This window comes from Rhinolophus ferrumequinum, chromosome 6 (assembly GCF_004115265.2).
Source record: "Rhinolophus ferrumequinum isolate MPI-CBG mRhiFer1 chromosome 6, mRhiFer1_v1.p, whole genome shotgun sequence".
NCBI classification, from domain to species: domain Eukaryota; kingdom Metazoa; phylum Chordata; class Mammalia; order Chiroptera; family Rhinolophidae; genus Rhinolophus; species Rhinolophus ferrumequinum.
The window spans coordinates 7,278,943-7,303,311 of record NC_046289.1 but is presented as its reverse complement, the minus strand read 5'-3'; the positions used below and the strand labels follow the sequence as shown (position 1 = coordinate 7,303,311).

Here is a 24,369-nt window from a genome sequence, read left to right as displayed (position 1 = left end):
ATAGATAGATACAGGTACAAATAGAAAATCTTTTCACGTTTCTATAGATAGGTAGACAGACAGGCAAACAGAATATCTCATGTTTCCTAAATGCTTTTATGAAAAAAGTCTTCTGAAAATATTCACGTTTAAAATAATTCATTATTTTCCCAGCACAAAGAAAAGGTTCCTCTTTCTAAGGAACATGAACAAGACCCAATGGACTTGTTTTCATTCTCACATAAACCCAAAGTTTCCTGTGAAACACAGCCAACTGTATTTTGTTAACCTTATACAATTATCAGACTGGAAATTAATTACAGAAATCCTTGTAAGTGTCTCAAACCATGTTATTGGCCTACAGAATAATTATGAAATTATGGCACTTAAAAAGAATATATGGTTATAAGTCCAACACATGATTTGCGTTCCTCTGTGCCAGGTACCAGAACACAAAGTCCCTTTTCATGACATAAAGGTAACTCTGTCTCTGAAATGTTTAGGGACCAAACTTGAAGGTTTCCAAACTAAAAATCAATCACAGTCTGGAGTGGTGATAATCTTCTGTTTCCTAACCTACGAGGGGGCTGCTCATACACGAGTGTTTACTTCATGGTAACTCACTGAGCTGAACTTATAAATAGTACATACGTCACATGTCAATATAAAGTACAAAACTCGACGGACACATCCATACCAGCGCTCTCACCTGCTCGTGCCAGCTCAGCCCGGAAGGGAGCATTCTGTGCTGGAGAGTGGCTCCTTTCAGGCCTACAGCAATGAGAAATTCCTACAGAGCAACAACATAAGGAATTACATTCATCACCTACTCAGTCCTCCAATTCAAAACTTGACTTCTTTTAAAGAAAATAAATGTGTCTTTTATGCAATCATTTTAGCTAATAATCAAATCAACAGCAAGTATTTAATGACATAAAAGTATAAAACACAAACCTTTGTATTGGACTCTGATTTATCGGATACTATTTTAACTGCAACAGAGAGCATATTCAAAGCGTCTCCTCCAACACCGTCAGAAGATGCTCTATTGAGGCCATCTTCTTCAGAGGAATAAATAGTAGGTTCCAACCAATGTGGGTGGCTTGAACTGGGCAGTCGTACTTCCGTAGGAAGAATCACTCCATCCACTATGCCTACATTCCCAATGAGGTGAAAATATAACAAAATCATTACCTGAAATTAGTTCACAGACTTCTGTAACTGAAAACAAAAATCCACGTACTTTACTGAATATGACATAATTCTGGACGCAAAATAACCAAGAACCAACTCACTAACAACACCTCTCTACTAATGTTGGCATGACTGGCAGTACCCAACTTAACAAATAATTAAGATTTAAAATGCTAGGAAAATTAAATTTAATAAGAGAAATCTGATAAGCGTTAAGAATGCGCAAGGATCTCAGGTCTATTTATAAGGTAACACAGGAAATGAGCTCACGAATGGTAAATTCTGTGTCTGTTACCAATAGGAAATACTATTTAAGAGAGAAGAAAGAATGTAAAGTCCCACCAACTGATCAGTGAATCGTAAGATATGGTATATCCATAAAATGGAGTATTATTTGGCAATAAAAAAGAACGAAATACTGACACACTTGGATGAATCTTGAAAACATAATGTCAGTTGCAAAAGACCATATATTATTATACGATTCGATTTATATGAAACATCAGGAATATACCATAGTGACCGAAAGTAGATTAGTGGTTGCTTAGGGCTGGGGGGGATGGGAGAGCTTTGGGGGGGTGATGAAAATGTTCTGAAGTTGACTGTGATGATGGTTACACAACGCTGTGAAATATTAAAAACTACTGAAATGTATACTTTAAATGGGTAAATTGTACAGTATGTGAATTACATCTCAGTCAAGTTATTGTAAAAAAAGAACATACAGTCAACTCCCAATTTACAGTAAGTATTATTTGCCAGTGGAATCAGAACAACCCACAGAAAATAATTTCTAATATGAGAATTCTGTTCTCAATAGATTTGCTTTATTAAACAAAATTTAAACATGTCTAAGCAGAAGTGAACAAAACCCACGTTTAACATTTGTCCTACCTTTGTGGTACAGACTGAAGCTGCTAGAATGAAGGCAGATGTAGTGCTTGTCATCAAAACCTTCATATTTTGTCACGCAAAATAAAGAACCACTATTGAACTCTAACCAAAATTCACCATGCTTGTTTTCCAGCAGATCTCCATTATCTTGCTAATAAAGATCAGAAAACACAGAGTTATTATTTAAATGTAGAAAAGTAAGAATGACCCAGGGAGGCTCCTTCTTGACTCAGAGGAGGAGAATCTCACACTGCAGCTAAGACTTCTAACTCCTGACCCATCCAACGCGGTGGTGTTAAAAACTGAGTAATTAAATGCTCTGTGGGGCCTCTTCTGCCAAAGGAATCCCTGTACTTCATCCTTCTACTCTATAATGGACAAATTACTAGTTACCACTTCAAAAGCATAACCAACAGGTTTTCCAAAATAAGGTATATATAATGTTTGTCTTTTGATCTGCTACGAAAGCGGAATTTCCAAGTTGCTGTCATCGTAACGTGCCTCAGAAAAGTAAAACAACCTCAAACCACCTCGATGACTGGATGTGTATAACATGGTAAATCTAAAGCAAACTACACTTGAAAAAACACTTCGCATTTGTAAATCCTCACCTTTACGTCTGTAAACACTGCCATTAATCCGTGATTAATACTCAGGAGAACCGAGAGAAAACTCTGTGAGTTCTTGTTCTGAGGGTCTAGTTTTTTTTTCCTACGGGAACGATAGTTGGGATCAACAGTAGAAAAATAGTGCAAACTCTCCTCCTCAGATCCACTTTCCTCATCTATGAGGAAAAAAATGTCACAATTACAGGGGCCTGACAACTTGTTAAAATAAAACAGCAACTTGACCATTATCACAAGAACATTTATTAATTACACAACCTGTTTATTTTTACAAAGAATCTGCATGACAATAAAAATGGCCTTGCTGTTTTTTCATTTTACCACTGAACTTCAGACAATGTATACACTATCACTATAAAGGGAACATATTTTATTAATAACAATAGTCTCAATATACAGATAGAAGTGGGGAAATATGAAGTACTGAAAGGTATTATAAAATATAGTTATAAATGAAAAAACATCAAAGAAATATTTTTAAATCCATCAATTGAAAAAGCTCCTACTTTATTGATAAACCAGGCATTTACATCAGAACAGATTTAAAATATATTACCATAGTGAACTGTAGATTTAAATGGGCTAAAACTATCTTTGTTGAAGGTATTGATCAGTTGACTGGCTACTGAGAGCCCGATACCATATGAAATGTTTTCAAAAGTCTCTACCGGTGAAGGCGCTGTCGGCTCCCACAGCAGCAAGTCATTAAAGATTCTATAAAAACAAAATTGAAAAATAAGTACACAATTTCTAGTCTAAATGAAGGCAAACTAAAGAATATCCCTTTAGGAAGTCACGTGAATAAGAATTTTTCTAAATGATGAAATAGAAATGAGATTCTACAGAGTAGTTTTTTTTTAGTATCAATTAGGTCCATATGATGGAAAAATAACTGATATGGCTATAACGCAGGGCAATGAGAACGGAATGTATACAATTAGATACCAAACTAGACTCCTGCCTAGTTTTACCTGTGTTATATGCATCGAACTACATGCACCTGAATGCACTTTTAAGGAGGAAGTTAATTAAGTATACAGACCCTTGAAGGACAAAAGGAAGACTGTACCCTGTACGAGAGCACTCTGTAAACCCTAACAGATCACGCACTGTGTCACTGGGCCATCTCATAATCCTGTGGGGCAGCCAGGGGAGAATCCTTACTCTTACTTGACACTGAAGAACGGGCCTCAGAAAGGTTCAGTGAACTGCCCAAGGTCACACAGCTAATTAGTGGGAGAACTGGGACCAGAGCCCAGATCATGTCCAGCTCCCAATTCAGTTCTTTTCCGTCACTCACTTTCTCCAGGGATATCTGCTTTTTCTCTCTTTACCAGGAAGCACAGCTTCATGGCGAAGATTGCATGAGATGAAGAATGCATAGGGAACAAGGAACAGAGAGACGAAATCCTTCTAACTAGCTCAGTAGCCAACTCCATACTGATGACTAATGGGGTGACAGATGTCAAGCTACGCTAACACCCCATCCTACTCTTTCGAAGAACTGTCTCTCACTACTCAGATGCCCTTGTGGCCCTCCCCTCCCCTCATCACCCATGCTCTACGGTTTCATAAAAGCTCAGGCTTTACAACACCCTCTACAAAGCCCTTCGTTAGGTCTGGACCCATGGCATCTCCTTCACACGCACGCAGTTCAGTCACAGCGCCTGTAACACGTACTGTATTGTTTCCTCTTCCTAGACTATATAGCCCCTTGGGGACAGTGACCTTTGTCTTCGTCATCTTTGTATGCGCCTGGCACAGTGGCTGTCGCACAGCAGGCACAGAAGGCTTGATGATGGAAGGACCAGGGGATGACTCATGTGGAAGGGCTGCCAAAAGCACAGACTCATCGCAAAGCCTAGTGCGAATACCAAGCAAGGTGCCAAGCGATACGCCACCCTGGCCCCTTCCTGTGAGAAGCCACTTGTCTAGGAATTTCCTGGGCCAGTCCCTGAGCTTCTGAAGCCCTAGAAAGTACAAACCAGAACCGTGTGCTGTGACTCTCAGTAGACTGGAATCCTCACCCAAAAGGTCTCTTGTGGAAGCATCACTAGGTAAAGGATACCAGGGACAGAGGGCAGAAATAGGTCACACCTCAGATACACGCCACTGTGCCCCAAAACTATGTGGTACTCAATTGGTTCACTGCTTCCTGGACATAGTTACTAAAACAAAAGAGTATCAATCCACATCTCAGTCTAAACTCCGATATAAATACATAAATAAATAATGAAGGTATAAAATGAATTTTCTCAGGACATGCTCTTCCCTTTACCTTATTTCCTATAAACCATTATCCGATCCTCATAGATTAAGGAGAAACCACTGACTTAAAATAAAACCTGGACTTCATGGTATGTGACGTGTAAATAAAGTTTCATATGACTGTACTGTTTTCCTTATTTATATTTTGGTTCTAAACACAGTCGTGATGCCATAAGACTCTAAAATGTGGAGTGATGATTTTACTATCAAGAAAGAAAACACAAGATATGTAAGGATATACCACCAAGATTCTGCGGCTAGGAGTCTAAAACATAATAGATGCTCAATAAATATTTGACTTCATAAAACCGTTAGAATTATTTTTTATATTCTATTCTAAAGGACTTTTGACACAGAAAAATTCTCCTGTCTTTCCTGAGACTGTCTTTCTAAAAAGACAACAGCTAGTTGACCAAGGCACTAAAGGAATAAATTAGTATCTTAAATGTATGAAGTAAATGCAATTGGTTAAAACTCCTGCTCAAAAAGATATTTAAAAAGGATATACTAGGAGTGCCAAAAAAATGTATACACATGACTTGTATTCATCTTTTGGTATTGGTAAATACTGAGTATTACAATTTTAATGCAGTTTTTTCCTTTCCATTTTTTGGCACCGTCTGTATATAAAAGGCCCTTTGGAAAGACTTGGATGGGATCTGAGGACTAGATGGCAGTACTGTGTAAAGTGATGCCCTCATCTGGATGGCTGAGCTGACTTTGTAGAAGACGTCCCCGCCTCTGGGGAGCTCTCAGGCGCTCCCAGTTGAAGGTGCCTCATGTCAGCAACTTACTGTCAAGGTTCAGGGAAAAGGTCCTTTGTGCTGTACTTGCCACTGTTCTGTAAGTCTGCGAATGTTTTAAAGTTTTTAAAATAATATTTGACAATTAAAAAATAGATACGACGCTACACAAGAGGCAAAGACTTCACACCGTGAGGAACTTAGACATGTGGCTTACACGATCCATAGCGTGAGGGAGCACGTCAGCGTTTATCTAAGTCTAGGGGCCTGAGAGACCAGGGGGCAGAGTAAGATGGAACAGAAACTCCCTTCAGCAACCCCATGCAGCTAACTCCCCAGGTGAACAGATACTCTCAAGTTGCCTGGTTTAGCAACCAGCTGCCCCGCTGCCATTCGGACTGATGTCCCCACGTGCTGGCTGCTGGCGGACTCCTCTCTAGCACACCTGAGCACTTCGGCCCCAGGAGCTGACCTGTATGTTATGTATATTCACCAAGGGTCCATTGTGTTTGGGCTCAAATCTGCTCATCCCAGCTTTTAGAATCTGTTACCGTAACTATAGTTTAATTAAATACTGTGCTAACTGATGACTTTTAAGTATACAGACTGAGGTGAAAAAAGTCTTAAAACCTAGAAGGATTTGCACTCCGGCTGCTTTGAAACTATTTTTTCACTCCACTTTAAAGAAACTGAAACTGAAAAATGCAGACAAAGCCTTCTGGGTATTCATTATGTGAAAATTCTAAGCAGTGGTTCATCCAGAAAAATAGGCCTTGTCCTGTATTTTAAAAAGAAGTGGTAAATGAACATGTATTTATACATTGAATGTTTATGGCATTTATCCCTGTTCTGTTGTCCCAACTGAACCAACGGCCACCTGGTCAGTCAATGCAGAAAGAGACAGAAATGTGGTAAGCCGTTCTGATCTCTGAGCTGGGCCCTGAACTACTTGTTTCCTTTTGCTCACTTTAGTCTTGTACATTTGAAAGCTCTTAGTAGACATTCTTCAAGTGTAAAATAAGGAGAACAGGCTAGAGATCGGTGGTCTCCAAACTTTAGTGTAAACCCTAACAGTTAAAAAAAAATAATAAAGCTCTCTACTGTGAATTTATAAATTTTAAAAGGGGATTTCTTTTTAAGTTAAATAGAAGTACTAACGTTTTCTTCCAGTCAATGCCTATCCTGTGAATCTCATGTTCAAGACAACTGAACTAAGCGGATCTTTGCAGAATTTATTTTCTGATTCTAAGACCAATTGTCATGGTCACCGGTAGTCAATGAGGAGACCCAGAGCTTAGTATTAATAGTTCAGGAATGAAGAGCCAGAACTATTTGATACCAGGGAAATCTGAAGCAGAAACAACAGTGTGGGGCTTCTGAAGGTTACCAGAAATGAGAATCACCTGCTGACAGGTGGGAAGCTAGCCATGACAGACACTAGGACATCTCTACGTAGAACCCCATGTAACCATCTTTCAGGTACGCTATAGAAGAGGTTCCTTCAGTAAGTGGAACAATAACAGTACCGTTGTTTCCCCGAAAATAAGAGGACATAGCCAGACAATCAACTCTAATGCGTCTTTTGGAGCAAAAATGAATATAGAACCCAGTCTTACTTTACTATAATATAAGACCAGGTCTTTAATATAATATAATAAATATAATATAATACCGGGTCTTATACTAATTTTTGCTCCAAAAGACGCATTAGAGCTGATTGTCTAGCTAGGTCTTATTTTTGGGGAAACACGGTAACAGATGACCACTGAGCACTTACTATATGCCAAGTACTGTTCTCTGAACTTTTCCAAGTATTGTAGTGTTTAATCCACCCAACAACCCACTGAGGCCGGCACAAGTGTCATCTCCGCTTTACACATGAGGACACGGCGCTTATAGAGGCAAGAGAAATTGTCCAAGGTCTTGACAATCTATGATGTTTCAACTCTACAATGCCATTCATTTCAAACTATTTGCTTGGTATGTATGTTTAAAGGTTTTTAAATATAATAAATTAAAAATTTTATATATAAGTTTTTAAGTTAGAGTTTATAATTCTAACAAGACCCTTTGTTGAACTCTGAGAAGGGACAGTCCTTGTACAAAGACTCTGGAATGCTGATTCTCCCCCAGTGTCTGCTGGGCCTCTACACAAGTACCTCCCAGCTCTTTTCATGTCACTGCACACACAGAAGAGCTATCTGCTCAGTCCCCTCTGGTAAGATGACAGAGGGCAACCAGCCAATGCGAGGACAAAGGGAGTATCTCACACGCAAGTAACCCAGTTACCAGACACACTGGTTAGGAAACTCTGCTATGACAACAACACATCATAATGGTAATAGTTCTCTAATCAACACCATACAAAGTATACTAAGGTGGCAGGTAATATTAAAGCAAGGGAAGAAAGGGGGGAACGAGGAGGTAGGAAGGCAGTTAGGCAGAAAAGTCCATCCCAAAGACTCGACTAAATGTGTTTCAACTCACCTATTATAAAGCTTCTCATAAAAGCTTTTATTGGGTAGTGTTACATGAACATTGGGTAACATAAGTTCCAGCACATAGTGAGAATTGCTGATTGCTTTATCCTGAAACTCTGTCATTTCGACAGGGTCTCCTGGCATCACCATCTAAAACAGTTTAGTGGGGAAAAAAAGAAGAAATAATGCATCAAATAACCATTTTATGTTTAAAACAGTAGCAGCAACTTCTTATTCTACGCATAGGACTTGGTATGTCCGCAAATAAATAAGTGTGTGACCTGGAACTTTTAACCAAGGAAAAAAATAGATTAGTCAATCTTGGAGTTAAAAACCTAGTGTAAACAGTATGCGGAGTATTTTTTAAAGATAAAGAATTACAACCATGGCCGTATGATACAGGATAACGCCTGCACTGCACGCTCACACTTTCATTTTACCTGTTCGTTCTCAAACATCACTCTACGAGAAGAAAAGGGGGAGGGGGCTGGTCTCCTCAGGTCACACACATCTTTCAGGGAGTGAGCACCTCCTTCCTCCTCTTCCTGATAGTGGCCGTCACTCTCTTCTTCTTCCTCGGCTGCTATTCGCTCCAAAATGGAATGCATGGCTGGGGGATTTATTTTCAGTACGATTCTGAGAGCAAAGACAATTTTTGAAATCAAGATCTACGTGTAAACCGCAAAACTTTAGCTTTTATGCAAATTAATACCAAGACCACTGACTGAATCATTAATGGTAGATCCGGCTTCTCTCGAGGTCTAATTATGTCTAGTGTAACTCACTTCTGAGCATGTTTTAAACTGCAAAGTGTGGAACTGATGGAAACAACTAAATGAAAGAAGGGCACTGACACTTTATTCTTGGGTAACTGAAAAATCTCATCTTTTCAGGATAAAAAGATTCTTTTCCAATTTCATGAACAGCCAGCAAATATTACCTAAGAATTAGGTAAGAATTATTCTCAGTGATCTAGTCCTTCCCACATGCGGTCTGTTCTGCTGTCGTGGATTACGCACATACCTAAGAAAGCTTGTGTTATAAAAACTGTTCAAATGGAAAAGGAGAGATTGATTAGGGGATATTTTCAGAACTACAGACAAAGTCATTTTTTCTCCTTCAGCACTGTCACTAAAAGGCTTGTGTTAATCCTCTGCCAGCACATCACCAGCACAAGGCTTTGTCCCCTTCTCATCACCCACCAGCCCACTGTCGTGATGAGGCATGGCGCCCTCCAACAAGACCGCTGTGTTGCATCTAGAACAGCTTTTTTTTGTTGTTTTTTACTAAGTAGGTGGTGCCAGTTGGTCTAGTTATAAACGATCACAACTGTTTCCTAATTTATAGATATCCTAATGTAAATTGTGCTTTCGAATTACCTAATTGAAGTAGATCCGTTTCTTATGTGTTTCTTTTTTTTTTTAATTTATTGGGGTGACAATTGTTAGTAAAATTACATAGATTTCAGGCGTACAATTCTCTTATGCGTTTCTTATGATGAAACGCATGCTCTAACCTCCTGCTCCTTTTCAGGTCTGTGCTGATAATGTCTGCCCTAAGAGTCTGACAGGTCTGATCCATAGCGGGCGGGGGATAAGAGAAGGCAGGCAGGAATCGGCACACAAAAAGATCACCTTTAGAGACACTTCAAATACGAAGTTTTCAATATAATAATGGCTTGTTATTTCAAGCAAATGAAGTTCTTTCAAATATAACCCACGCCCACTATCAGGCTAATTTAATCGCAGGAATGATCACTCCTGCCTAAGAAATCCTGAAGCACTGTTCGCTAAGTACACCTGCACACTGGAATCAGCTGGTATGATTTTTAAACTGTACTGACACCCAGGCCCTGTCCGACAATCTCTGGGTGGGACCCAAGAACCAGCATTTTGTCAGAGCTCCCCAGGTTTGACAAACACTGTCCCAAAGCATCACTGACTATAAAATTCATTTGAAAACTAACCAAATGGTACCCTACCCTATGATATCTCTTCTACTGTCGCCTTGAACTATTTTTAAAATGGTTAATGATTCTTTTGTCCCTCTCCTTAGACTAGGTAACTTGAGACCAGAGAACACGTCTTATACTTCCATGTCTCACAATATCTCACAGACACCTTTCATAGAGTCGTGCTCAATATATATATTTCATTTAACTTGTCCATCTTCCTCTGGGTTCTCTCATCAAGGCTGGGTATTTTTTAGCTTAAATTTAATAGCCAAAATGTCATTTAAAAGGACTTCAGCAAATCGTTTTCTGAAAGGAAAACCTCATTAGATGTGTCGTATCCATCTGCTTACTCACCGCGGCCAATCAAAGTCATCTGACGATGTTGTGTCTTCATCGACTCCACCAGACACGTGGAAAAACTTAATGGACGGCTCTCCTTTATCTTCCTGGAATGACCCTAATAAAACAAGACTGATGAACTGAAATGTAATTCTTCTCAGGAGCTAAAAGATACTTTTCCTGCTGAGGGGAGCAAAGGTCCTCTAAATCAGGAACATAGTGCAACATTAAGTTCTGCAGCATTTATTCATTTGTTCCTGTTTCATGTGACCATGTGGGGAGACACGACGAGCAGATAAGGATGCTGTTTTCTATTCTAAGTCAAATTTTTAAGTGCCAATGTTTAACATGCAAAGTGCATAATCATGACACAGTAAATACAGCAGCTACCACTTCCTGAGTGCCACTTAATGATTATTCTCCATAAAAATGTATACAGTTAATCTAGGAACACAGAGATAATAACTACACGTCTTAAATGTCTATTTGGTATCAAGCACTATAAGAATTACCTCTATTCACAACAACCCTACAGGTTTTTTATATTCAATTTTACAAGGAATGACTTTCATCCAGAATAATGAGTTTCTTACCACTGGAGATAAGGGAAGATCAGATAACCCCTAAAAGCCCTTTCATGAAGTCATAAATGGCAACAATTTCAAATACTCAGTATATACTCTTCATTAGCTGACAGAAGCAAAGTAATACAGAAAAACTCAGAATAGGTTTCTTTGGGGTTTTTTTTATAGATTTTTTTAAAGCTTTTTATCTAAGTGTGTTTTTCCAGGACCCATCAGCTCCAAGTCAAGTAGTTGTTCCAATTTAGCTGTGGAGGGCATAGCTCACAGTGGCCTATGTGGGGATCGAACTGGTAACCTTGTTAAGAGCCTGTGCTCTAGCCAACTGAGCCAACCAGCCGCCCCAAGAACAGGTTTTACAAAGAAAAGTCACTAGAGATTAGTATGATGGTACAAAGCTCAAGCTCTAGTGTCAGACTTGGGTTTGAATCTTGATTCTGCCACTTACTATTCTATGACCATAGAAGGTCCCTCTTAAGTCTGCAGATTCTTCACTTAAAAATGACAAAAATGATCGGAAATATGCCTACATACTATTATGATTAAAGGAAACGAGGCAACGTGTGTGAAGTGCTTAGCACAGTAGCTAACCCAGAGTGGCACTCAATTCTGGCAGCTAGCATCCTACATGGGTAGACGGTAAGAATGTAGGTGGCACTAGATTCCCCTGAAGAAGTGAAGATTGTAACAAAGTGAATAATCATCGTGTTTAGTGATTTCTTTTCAAAAACTGACTTATATCACATACCGTGTTTCCCCAAAAATAAGACCGGGTCTTATATTAATTTTTGCTCCAAAAGATGCATTAGGGCATATTTTCAGGGGATGTCTTATTTTTTCATGTACAGCAATCTACATTTATTCAAATACAGTCATGTCATCTTCTCCTGGAACATTGTCGTAATGTACTAAATGAGTCCATCTGGCTGACGATTTTAACTGGGGCTTATTCTCGGGGTAGGTCTTGTTTTCAGGGAAACACGGTATTTGTATACAATACCGGAAAGCAGTTGTTAGTCTTGTTTTCTAACGTAATGTTCTTTAATTCTGTCATACTTTGTGGCTGTCATACACTTTTTTCACGCTGTAAGTTTCAGTAACAGGTGTTTGTTTCTGGTTCCTTTACAGGCACATTCGATCTTACCAACTAGGTCTCTAAAGGTCAGTTCCAATTTAATTTGCTCTGGGGTTGATCCTCCTATGAACTCAGTCTTAAATTCTAGATCTGTGAATGCTAAATGAAGGCTCTCCTTCTGCAGTGACTTCTTAAACCATGGGCCTCTTTCTTGATCTGATCGAAGGTCGGGTATTGGGAAGCGGACAGAAAGGTTTAATGCTGGTGTTGTAACTTGTACTGATATCCGACAATTTGCAGGATTATGTGAATCATCTAGAAATACTTCAGTGAAAGCCTTGTGCTAAAACGCAAAACATCAAAAAATAGGTCAAAATGTTAAATTAAGTAAATAAACACAGGTGACATTAGTATTCAACATTATGATATGTATAATCATTATTTCCCCATTCAGTAAAATACATTAAAATATAATTCAAAATAACTACTACCATAGTAGTTTAGTATAATGAAATTTTATAACCAACAGCTATTGACAGAAGCCAAAACTATTGGCAGAAGGTAAACCCTTATATAAAAAACTAAAAAACTGAAAATAAAAGCTGAACCAGGCACAACTGATGCATATGTATCTTACAACAGAATAAAACAGAATAACATGTAAATTAGCTTATCAACAAATTCCATGCAGTTAAACATCACTATAGTACCCAATATTCAATTTGAAGGATTTATCTACAAATATGCTACTTTAAAGACTTAGTGTGAAATTAGATGAATTATGCCAAATGCAAAGGCCCGTCCCTGACTCGTCTTCACATAACATTTCCAGGACTAAGCACAGAGTCTGGCACATCATAGGTTCTAAATAAATAGTCACTAAATGACTCAGTCACTCTAAGCTCCCATCCAACCCAAGGGTATGATCTCATCAAATGAGTTTTAGAAACCAAAACATGTGAGCATCATTTATTCAGTCATGTTATAATAAAAGGGTTGAAGAACATGCCCTTCAGATAATAGTCTGTTTCTGTTCTTTCTCCAAAATGTATTGAATCTTATAATAGTCTAGTCCAGAGTGTACTGCCATGACTCAGTCTCTGCCTTGCTAGATTAGAAAGACCTCTTTAATGCTAGACTTGGATTTTTAACAAATCTATTCTTTCTCTCTCCTATTTCACTCAGAATATTAGCAAAGCTTATTTAGCTAGTCTAGTATCCAGACATAAAAGATGTCTCCATTTTTTCATTATTACAAATAATAATGCTTTAATAATGTATGTTAATCTATTTAAATACTTAAGCTCAGAAATAATTCCAATAATCCCAATAAGCCTATTAGATAGCAATAATTATGATTAGTATTTGCAAACTTTACTTACCAAACTAATATGCTTATTATATGAAGTATACATGTGAGATGCCATCATCTCCACTGTAGTGAGTTTCTGTGGTTGAAGCAAGGAATTTAACCTGTCCACAATACTGATATCCAGCTCACAAAATACTGGATTTAATTTAATTTGTAATTCTGACTTCTGAGGAACATAACTAAGTCTTGCTTGATTACCCTTTGAAAAAAAAGGGGAGGGGGCATTAATATGATCACTAACAATACAATAAAATTAAGTTAAAACCTTCTACTTGTGACAAAATACTATATATAAAATCAAAATTTACAGGTGGTATTCACAGAAAACGATCTGTTACCTGGGGTCCTTTATTCTCAGAATGCTTATAATGAAGCTGAAGACACACAGGGGCGTGGAAATCAGTTCCTTCTTTGGAATGGAACATTAAAAGCTTAAAAACAAAGATAAAAATAAATTAAATGTAAAATATTAAGCTATAATTAATCACATGAATTAACAGAGGTGCTAATATAATAGTGGGAAGAACTTTTTGAAGTCAGAAAACCTTGCTTTCATAATATATGCTATTTAATCTATTAAGAATACTTAAGCTCAGAAATAATTCCAACACCATACTTAAAAATTTGTTTCGGGCGGCCGGTTGGCTCAGTGGTTGGAGTGCAGTGCTTGTGGCACCAGGGTCGCCAGTTCGATTCCCACAGGGGCCAGTGAGTTCCGCCCTCCAAAACTAAACTGAAAACAACGGCTTGAGCTTGGACCTGGGCCTCCGGTGGGCAGCCAGTTGGCTCAGTGGTTGGAGCGCAGTGCTCATAACACCAAGGTCGCCGGTTTGATTCCCACATGGCCCAGTGAGAAACAACGCCTCGAGCTTGGAGCTGAGCCGCTGGTGGGCGACCGCTTGGCTCAATGGTTAGAGCGCAGTGCTCATAACACCAAGGTCACTGGTTTGATTCCCATAACCCAGTGAGCTGCGCCCCCCACAACTAGATTGAAAACAATGACTTGACATGGAGCTGATGGGTCCTGGAAAAACACACTGTTCCCCAATATTCCCCAACACAAATTTTTAAAACATTTGTTCCAACAAAACACAAATGCACACGCACACACATACACACAGGCACAGGCACACACACACACACGTGCGTACATGCCTCTTCCTATATGACTTCCTATACCGTTTTTAAGAAAACCATTTTTGTTCATACATTTCTTAAAAAGCAAGACAGATTTAAAGAATCATCCTGCTAAGCAATATAAGTCAGACAGAAAAAGTAGACAACCATGAATTCACTGATATGTGGTATATAAACCAAAAACAACAAAAGAGCAAGACAAGCAAATGAAAAACAAAAACTCATAGACACAGACAATAGTTCAGTGGTTACCAGAGGGTAAGCGGGGAGGGAGGTAGTAGATGAGGGTAAAGGGGATCAAATATATGGTGAGGGAAGGAGAACTGACTCTGGGTGGTGAACACACAATATGATTTATAGAGGATGTAATACAGAATTGCATACCTGAAATTTATGTAACTTTACTAACAATTGTCACCCCAATAAACTTTAATTAAAAAAAAAAAAAGAAGAATTCTAAAGGAAAAGTATCTAGCATTTACCTCTGTATAGTGAGGAGAAACAGAATGAAAATCAGTCGGAAACAGGCATTCCAAAAGTTCCATTTGCCCAATGGACATATCAGTACTGAAATATCTGGATGATGATCTCTGTCTTTGTTCATAGGACACTTTGATGCCAGTACCGATAAATCTATATGAAAATGCAGCAATAAAAAGTATCCATTTACTTCTAGATAAAACAATGTATCAAAGAATAGTACACAAGTGTTAATAAAGTGTAACAATTACCTACCTATGCTGATAAATTCAAGTTGCCAGTAATTAATATTCCTAAGGATACTAACCAGAAAGATTTCTTCTAATCTCCCCTTCTCTGACTTAAGATAATGAAACCAGTTCTGTTGACAGGAAATTACCCAGGACTGCCCTATTTATTTCCCAATACTGCCATTCCTTCTTCCACTGCAATGGATAAAATCTTTCAAATCTATAAAATATATGTAATCGTTTCTTAAAATTATCTAAAAGCATCATGTAATATTTTTCAAACTTTAGTCAGCAGAACTCAAATGAAGGCCTACCTCCAGTTTCTATTGCTTTTGTTATACTCCCTACTGAGAGATACTTGGAACCTTGTGAAAAATGGGAAGAAAAAAAAGCTTTGTAGTTTGATTATAAATACTATGGTCCCAACCTACAGAATTTCTTTTGCTAGGTATAAAAACCACTTTGTATATTAATTTTAATATTTCAAAAAAGTTCAAGTTAAATTAAAAGCCCAAAATATTTTCTAAAAATATGAATGTATGTGTCTAAATCATTGTAGAAAAAAACATGTGACTCGAGAATTTATAGGTCACTTTCATGTTAAAATAAATAGCACCTGCCTATTAGCAATACTATACTTACAAATGTAATTATCTCATCTATTAGGACTCAACCCATGATTTCTTGATCATTGGCTATTTGGACAGCTTTGATTTTTTAAGTAGAAAGTGAAAATGTAGCATCCAAGCTCAGACCAGCCTTGGTATCATTTCCCCATGGCCAGCGGCATACAGATCATTTCCAAGTCCCTTCCAATAAGTTCATTCTGCTTTCGGCACCACGGCCATCTCTGCTAAGTCAGTAACAATAAGAACTATTTCTCATAGTAATGGTGTCGGGGGGATGATGGCAAAATGTGATCAAAAAAATTTGATAGGAGCAGGACAAGGAGCCAAAGAAAAAATAATTTCCAAATTCCCGATTATCTAGATGTGGTATCTGAATGTTTCACACTCCAAATAACCTGAATGTAAAGATTCTAGGATAAATATCTTTGCAGCACTGGAAGAAAACCTCACTCATTCCACTCATTTACAAATAAAATGTGAATTAGGAAAACAAATGAAGATAGGTAGATAGATGCAAAGTCCACATTTGGTTCTTTTTCAAGAATCGTTAGTAAATAAAAAAAGTTTACCTAAGGTGATCATGTGAGCAAGCTTCTGCAAATACTGTTCGGAACGACTTAAAATCGTCTGTTGAAAATGTTGATGGATCAATCTTTTCTATACAAGAAAAGAAAGCTGTCGCCAGAGGTGTCAATGGATTTAGGTTCAACGACGTTTCAGGTGGAGATAACGGGTCGATGTGAAGCACAGAGACTGAGAAAGTTCCCACAGCCAGTCTGAAAATAAGTTCAGGCCTGGATTCATCCACTGAGACAGATCGAGAAGGGAGAGCTGAAATAATGTGTTAAAATTATATACATAAAATTTAATACTTAAAAACAATCCATTGTATTAAAATTATAAAACATTTACTCAAGTATTAGTTTTCAAAAAGGGTGATCACACAACAGCTTGAATGATATCAAACAAGTAGAACAAAATAAACTGTTCTCTTTCTGCATTTGTACTTCCTTGGTGCTTGAAGTACAAGAGTACGCTACAATAGGAAACGTATGAACAAAGCTTTGCATTAATAAAACTGTATTGGAAAATTCAGAAATTAACCACAAACTGCTCACCAAATTTTCCTCTAAGCTTTGTGTCTATTTCAGTTAAATTTTGCAGAGAAGAAACATAAGGTTGCCTTTCAAGGACAGTGTAAACAGTGAAACAAAAATCAAATGGTTGATTGGGATCCTAAACTACAATAACAACATGATACCTATGGTGTACTTTTTACTGAAAATGTTTAAGTACTTAAATATCCAAAGAATACAGTGAACAGGCAACTATACTAAAATGCTTCACAGTGAATTGTTCAACCATGCTTTATTTCTTTCTAAACTTTGCTAAACAGCATAGATGTAGATATAGCTATAGCTATAGATACAGATGCAGATACAGATATAGATATAGAAGGAAAGAAGTAGTAGAATGGCATTTTTAATTTTTAAAAACTCCCGTGGGAACCTCAACAAATGTCTTATTTGCACTTACAAGTCTTCGGTAAAGATGCTGGGTGACCGAGGTTATTAGATGGCAACGCTGACCCTCTCACTGGCTGCTCTTTATGACGATCAAGGAAATCTCCCCACGTTGGCTGAAGCTATAAAAGAATTTTTTTAAAGCACATGAATAAAGCACAGAATTTTAGAAGCAGCTTTTCAAGAACAGAACAAAAAACTGAGTAATACTTTACCACAGTAGCACTTAATGGGGATCCCGCTGGGGTGTGTGTATGTGTACTGGTTAACGATAACTCGAGGTCCATGTGTGGGGGGTCTCCCAGGGGTGGAAGAGAAGAGAGACTGTGGGACATGTCCATATCAGCCATGGAGAAGAAAACTTCTTCTTCTAGAGAGAATTAAACTTTGTCAATTGTATTGTAATTCCACAAATTCACATCTTTAAATTAATATACATTAATATAATATTCTTCCTTCAGATCATCTCAGATATAACAGTGATATCCTAAATTTTATGTTACTTCCAATGGGGTAATTTATTTGGATCTAAGATATAAATGACACAGTAAAAACTCAACTGGACATAGGTTAACAAAAGGTTATAATAACCTACTGGTGAACTTTTAAAAAAAACATATGATATGCAGTATTTCCCGGTATATTTTTTTAAACGTCGTGTTACAATTTAGAAGTTAAAATCTAGGTTTCAAAACAGTATAAATATCTTGCAACCGCTGGTTTCATATGGATACAGCTATTTCTTTAAAAGAAAAAAAATGAGCTGATTATTTAGAATTTTATTTATATTTCACTTCCTTCTTTCTGGAGGTTGTTTAACCCTCATGCAAATGAAGTTTGCCATGGTCAAAATTTCTTAAGTTGACTTTAATTTTCTATTTAGTTCAACATTTCATACTTAAATTGATTCTTATTATTTAGGTTATTAGTGCTCATACATTCTGAAACACCTGTAAGTGCAAAGTAAATGGGTAAAGATATTTACATGTAATTGACAGATTAATAGAGAAAGGTTCCTAGTTAAAAGAATCTACTATACATCATTATGTGAGCACAAAAGGATTTGACAAAATGAAGAATTACCCTCTATTTATCTTTTGTGTAAATCTACATTTTTGTAAACGGACTTTCCTTAAAATAAATGATTTATAAAATAAATTACACAATCAAAAAGGGTTACTGTAGGACACGTATGCCAATGCATGGCTGTGATGCTATGGTTAGATTAACTTAGAAATTTAAACCTTCTTACAGTATGGCTGTTTTGCCTTTTCATTACTGACTCCATTTCACAGTGGCCAAAATCAAGTACTTAGCACTATGATGATAATGCATGGTTCTGGTGTCTGCTTTTTGAGTTGCTTACCACGGCTAGAAGGTGTACGAGCCGTTTCTGTCTCATAAAAGCTTTGCTCTGAAGATACACCCACACAGAGGGAATCTTTTCTCAAATAATACCGGTTTAATTCCATTTGAATTCGATATTCTTCTTCCTGCTGCATGGGTCGATTTTTTCTATCTTTATTAGCTAACCCTATTTTGCTAGAATTTTCTACAAGTATACAAAAGGAAAGCAAAACAGTAATTAAATTTGGAGTTACTTAATCATTTCTCTCCCAAAGCCCATTTATCCAATACCAATGGCAACATTTTTGTACACGAGACTTTCCTTAGAATAAATCATGATTTATAAAACAAATTACACAATCAAAAAAGGATACTGTAGCACACGTGTGCCAGTGCATCATTGTAATGCTGTAGTTAGATCAACTTAGAAATTTAAAACTTCTTACACTATGGATTTTTTCTTCTTTCATTACTAACTCCATTTCACAATGGCCTTTATACCACAGCAAGCTAATATCACAGCCAGTGCCAAACCACCACTATTTAATACAAATCAGAGATCTAAGCAATACTTGAAGCATCTAGCTAGGAATCACAAAATCTTATGATAGATAAGTCATTAAAAACAAAATGACTTACTGTTTTCAAGAATTTTACTTTCTCAGTTGTGTGAAGTACTATATCCCCAACCAAGGAAGTCAGAGAATTTTGAAAGAGAATGTGACACAAATAATCTGCATGCTAACTTGTGCCTCGTTCAAACAATCTGATAGATCCAATCAAAGTTAACTATTTAGGATTCTTACTTACAATACATCTTTAACTTCACACATTCCTCTGTAATAGAATTTCCTATATGTATGTTACGTATTTTAATTAGAAGTGTTAAAGAATTAGAAATAATAACAATAGAGTTATACTTGCCTGGCCCAGCAATAGCTGCTAACATATCCAAAACCAAGTGTACCTGTCTTGGAGACAGGAATAGATGAATCGAGTCTATCTGTCCATCAATATCCAACTTCAAAAAAAAAAAAAATTCAGGATGAACACTTCATAATCTCATCACCACAAATCCCAGTATATTTTAATACACTGAGATGAATATTGATTATTTAGCCTTGGATTCCTTCACCTAAGATTCTCTCTACTAATTCACACAATCTAAGTGAAAAGACTTAAAAGCTACCAACCTGTTGTTCTAAGAGGGAAAATCCTTCTAAGAAATTCCATGATAGCAAGTCCAATGTCATACTTTTTGTCTGTTTAAGCTTTCTGTGCATTTAAGGTATTTTAGGAGGCCTTAAGACAGTTTCCAAGAAAGAAAATTAAGATAGCAGTAATAGAGTACTCATTCCCCCCATGATTTCAAAAGACGCGAATCGTAACCCTTAAAGCTTTATTCAAACCATGAGCACATAAAGTTGGCTTTCGTAAGTTTGCCCGTGGAAAGCAGAGCACAGAAGGCCCTTCTCTACCAAGCGTGCCTGTCCAGCGCCCAGTGTGCCGCACACAGCCCCGCTCTGCTGGGCATGGGCGTGTAGGCCACAGCACAAATGCCAACCGAGGAGGGTGCTTCTGTGCACCTCCCTCCTCTTCTCCAGCTCTTTGTCCATTTTCCCTTCTACAAAGAGACTCTCGTCCTGCTTCCTGTGGAGTAAAGTCTGAAAGGACAATTACTCTAGTCTCTAGCTCACATTCTAAAAAGTGGAATATGCCTGCCTTATGTTTCATTCACCTCCTCTTAGCTCTAATGCTAACACTGGCTCCTATTGCAAATCTAAAATAATTCAATTAATAAAATACATTTATATTTGGAAAAATGTCATCTTCCCCAGGAGGAAAACAAATTTCTTCTGATTACATGGTGATTCTGAGAAATTTTTATGATCTAACAAAGAATTTGACACATTCTCCAATCATCACCCCCATCACCACCTTTTTTTGAGTATTGGGGAACGATGCTAGGGGCTTTCATTATATTTCCTCTCATTCTTTGTACTGTTCCTGTTTTGCAGATGAGGAAACAGGTTCCCAAAGATTAAGCGATTTGTCCAAGGTCGTCTAACAGATTCAGAGTCAGGACTTGAACCTGGGCTGACCCAGGTGAAAAGGCCTCATTCCGTCCATGGAATGGCTCTCTGTTTCGTCCATAGAGGTGTGGACGAAAAAAGGGGTTCTACAGAAAGTAACCTCACAGGGTGATCTGAGCGTACATTCCGAACTGGGCAGGTCAGGTGGGGAGTACGTCCCAGGTCTGTAATTCCTTTAGCAAAAGGTTCATCTTAGCCTTCAGCAAGTCCTGCCCGTGTTCTCATGCCTTTATCTAGGTTAACAACCCTCCAGAGAACACACAGTCTTCACGATCCTGTAGTCCGGTCCCCACTTGGCTTCCTCCCCCCTCCAAGTCATCTTCCCTACGTTCCCTCCTTCATTTCAAATGCATAAAAAACTCATTCTCCGAAGCATCTGACATCTTGCTTCCCAGCCACTGTTGTCTGTTTTGGCTCATATAAATGCTTATAAAAATTCTTTACAGGTTTGGATGTTTCTGACGTCACTAGAGGATTTGTTTTATGGGCTCCTTACTAACTGCTGACATCTCAGGACATGAATAAGCAAGGATCAAGGGTGGGGACCGCGTGGGGAGGGGGAAACCTCTTTCTGATTCTATGCCAAATTTAAAAATTATTTTTTAATTTCTTAGAACTGAAAATATATATCTGACATTTATTAGAAGGAACAATCAAGAGTGTAACTTCTAATTTTCAGAGAAATATTTCATTATTAGTACATTCCGAGTTTGGCATATAAAGAACAAAGTATGAATTACTTTCCTCTAGAAAAATAAAAGATAGAATGTAACAATTATAATAAATTTTAAACTCAATGTAACATGGTAATTGAAACAAAATGTCTAAATTCAATACAGGCAGTCCCCTGTATATATATATATTTTCATATATAATGCATTCCTGAAAACATGCTAAATTTGAATATGTGAAACACCAAAATTACACACTATTTGAGGTGAGTATTAGTCTCGGGCAACTAAAAAGAACATGAAACCTTTCATAACATTTTGAATCCACAGTTGAAAGCCTTACATCAGAAAGAGACTAAAGATCTGCCATTTTGAGCACCCCAAATTAATGCCATCTTTGGCTATACTGTATTAAGTTTATGAGATCTATGTTCTCAATGCTAATATTTAGAACTTTTATTTTTCCATTCAGTATTCCTTTTCGTTAAATAAGAACAAAATATACTCAAATACTCAAGTTATTACATAAAAATTAACATATAGGCAAGAATAGCAATATCTTCAAATATTAAACACTGGCGGGCAGACAATGCCACCATGCAATAGTTTCCAATGTTCATTTGTTCCCTAATAAACAGATGTCCAAAAGTAACATCTAAAAGGCATTTATGCAAATCAACACATAATATGCAAAAGTTTCGGTTTGCACAAAGATCTAATACACAAATGTTGAGGACTATCTATACTTAATCAAAGCAGAACCATAAACGTTATTGCTATGGTTCTTTCCTCTTGGAGAAATAGCAAAAGCATTCCCCAGAGGCATATGAGTATTTGGTTCCCCAGGACATTAGCAGGCAGGGAATTCCCGATGGCTTTCTGCTCCATTAACAATCCTATCCTGTTATTTTACAAAGAGGCTAGACCTGGCGGAAGGATTCTGTACCATCTGAGGAAGGACGCGGCACAAAAGGGGGAAGGGGGCACCCATAACAGGAATGCTGTCTTCCTTCCTTCTCTGTCTCCAGTCAGGGGCTCCAGTCCCAGGAAGGACTTCTGGGGACCTTTCAATCCTCTGCAAACGTTTCTATGTACATTCCCATGTACTCAAGGGCTCCCTCTTCCGTGTTCCCACAGCAATTTCCAGCCCCCGTATTACATCTTTTATTAAAAGGCAAAGACTGAAGTCCACTCATCTCCACATCTATGCCAAGAGCTGGCCCGGGCGTGGCTTACAGTCACTTGAACATCTACAGTTTGGTACACCAGTGAACACACAAATGAGCAAGTCCCAATCCTTCACAATTTAAACTATATTTTACAGAGTTTATATAGAAAACTCATTTTCAAAGTCTGAAAAGAACACTTGACAAATACATTTTTTACTGATTCTCCAACAAACTGTTCAATACTGTTCCCTAAAAAACAAGTACAGTTGTCTTTACAGTGTCTTCAGAAAGCTGAGACGACATGGGAAAAAAACACCTCTTTTCATCAATATCACACAACTATAAAAACAGTCGTTCTGTTCAAAGTACACATAAGGTAGATATTCTTACATATAATTAAACACCTTCAGTCAACTTCTTGCTTTCTAAATCTCTCCTCCTTTAAATTTTTTTTATTTTTTGATGCTAGAGATTTTCTTAACAGTAAATTCCTAGTAATCGGGACTGAAGAAGGTACCACGTGGATTAAAGAATGCTTGTCATTTTGTTTTGTTTTTCACTATAGGAAATAAAACAAGCACTGACCTTAGCTCCAGGAAGTACTTCATTCTGTTTCAGCGTGAGACTCAGCTCCAACCTACCCATCAGTCCTCCAATCTGCACTGGGTCAGAGGGTGCTGCCTCTGGTAAATTCCTAGTTAGTTGTGGGTGTGGCTCACAGACGATTCTGGGACTCCAGCTAGGTGACAGCTTTGGCTCAGTTTCCTACAATAATGCAACATGAATAAAGGGCTTTACTGAAAATAAATCGAAATGCAAAATACAAATTTCAGCTTAAGGAAAATAAAACATTTGACATGCAGAACTATACTGCATTACAACAGATAAACCAGTATTTCATAGTGTGAAAACACTATCAAATTAATACACAGTGGGCCAGCCTGGTGGCTCAGGTGGTTGGAGCGCCGTGCTCCTAATGCCGAGGTCACCAGTTCGATTCCCACATGGGCCAGTGAGCTGCGCCCTCTACCGCTAAGATTGTGAACAACAGCTCTCCCTGGAGCTGGGCGGCCGTGAGCAGCTGGAGCTCGCTGTGAGCTGCCAGTAGGCTAGCGTGAGTGGCCAGCAACCATCATGAGCTGCCGTGAGCTGCTGGGGGCTACCGTGTGCTGCCATCAGCAGCCGGTGGCCAGTGTGAGTGGCCAGCAGCCATTGTGAGCGGCCAGCAGCTGGCAAGAGCTGCTGTGAGCGGCGGACCTATGACCGGCGACCGACTGCCTGAGCCGGGGGGAGCGCAAGGCTCATAATACCAGCGTGGGCCAGGGAGCTGTGTCCCACACAACTAGACTGAGAAACAACAGCTTGAAGTGGAGTGGGGGGCGGGGCGGGATGGAAGAAAGGGGGGAAAAAATTAACATATAGTCTAAAGCAAAGGAGTTAATTATAAATACAAATGTTTTGAAATTTCTGAAATATATGTCACCATTATTGAATATTTGTGTACTGGATATTTGTGTTAACTTCCAGATCAGATGGAAACTCATTCACACTTATATATCCTAGCAAAATTTAATAGCTCTCATTG

At 38.1% G+C, this 24,369-nt stretch overlaps 1 protein-coding gene across 5 annotated transcripts in view; it reads right to left on the bottom strand.

The window, feature by feature from the left end:
- Positions 1-24,369, bottom strand: part of ATG2B (autophagy related 2B) — a 66,647-nt gene that overhangs the window by 28,552 nt on the left and 13,726 nt on the right. For 2 of the 5 annotated variants that reach the window (XM_033109210.1, XM_033109213.1), the window contains exons 6-23: positions 23,370-23,549; positions 19,776-19,872; positions 18,871-19,056; positions 17,720-17,874; positions 17,518-17,626; positions 16,551-16,812; positions 15,125-15,275; positions 13,844-13,936; positions 13,516-13,704; positions 12,203-12,476; positions 10,493-10,595; positions 8,625-8,820; positions 8,192-8,334; positions 3,250-3,407; positions 2,679-2,851; positions 2,068-2,218; positions 934-1,133; positions 689-769 (exon numbers count right to left, since the gene is read on the bottom strand). In XM_033109210.1, coding sequence (XP_032965101.1) covers positions 689-769; positions 934-1,133; positions 2,068-2,218; positions 2,679-2,851; positions 3,250-3,407; positions 8,192-8,334; positions 8,625-8,820; positions 10,493-10,595; positions 12,203-12,476; positions 13,516-13,704; positions 13,844-13,936; positions 15,125-15,275; positions 16,551-16,812; positions 17,518-17,626; positions 17,720-17,874; positions 18,871-19,056; positions 19,776-19,872; positions 23,370-23,549 — 2,901 coding nt within the window. The remainder of the gene's footprint in view (positions 1-688; positions 770-933; positions 1,134-2,067; positions 2,219-2,678; positions 2,852-3,249; positions 3,408-8,191; positions 8,335-8,624; positions 8,821-10,492; positions 10,596-12,202; positions 12,477-13,515; positions 13,705-13,843; positions 13,937-15,124; positions 15,276-16,550; positions 16,813-17,517; positions 17,627-17,719; positions 17,875-18,870; positions 19,057-19,775; positions 19,873-23,369; positions 23,550-24,369) is intronic. The other 3 variants (XM_033109214.1, XM_033109211.1, XM_033109215.1) reach the window with 3 other exon arrangements.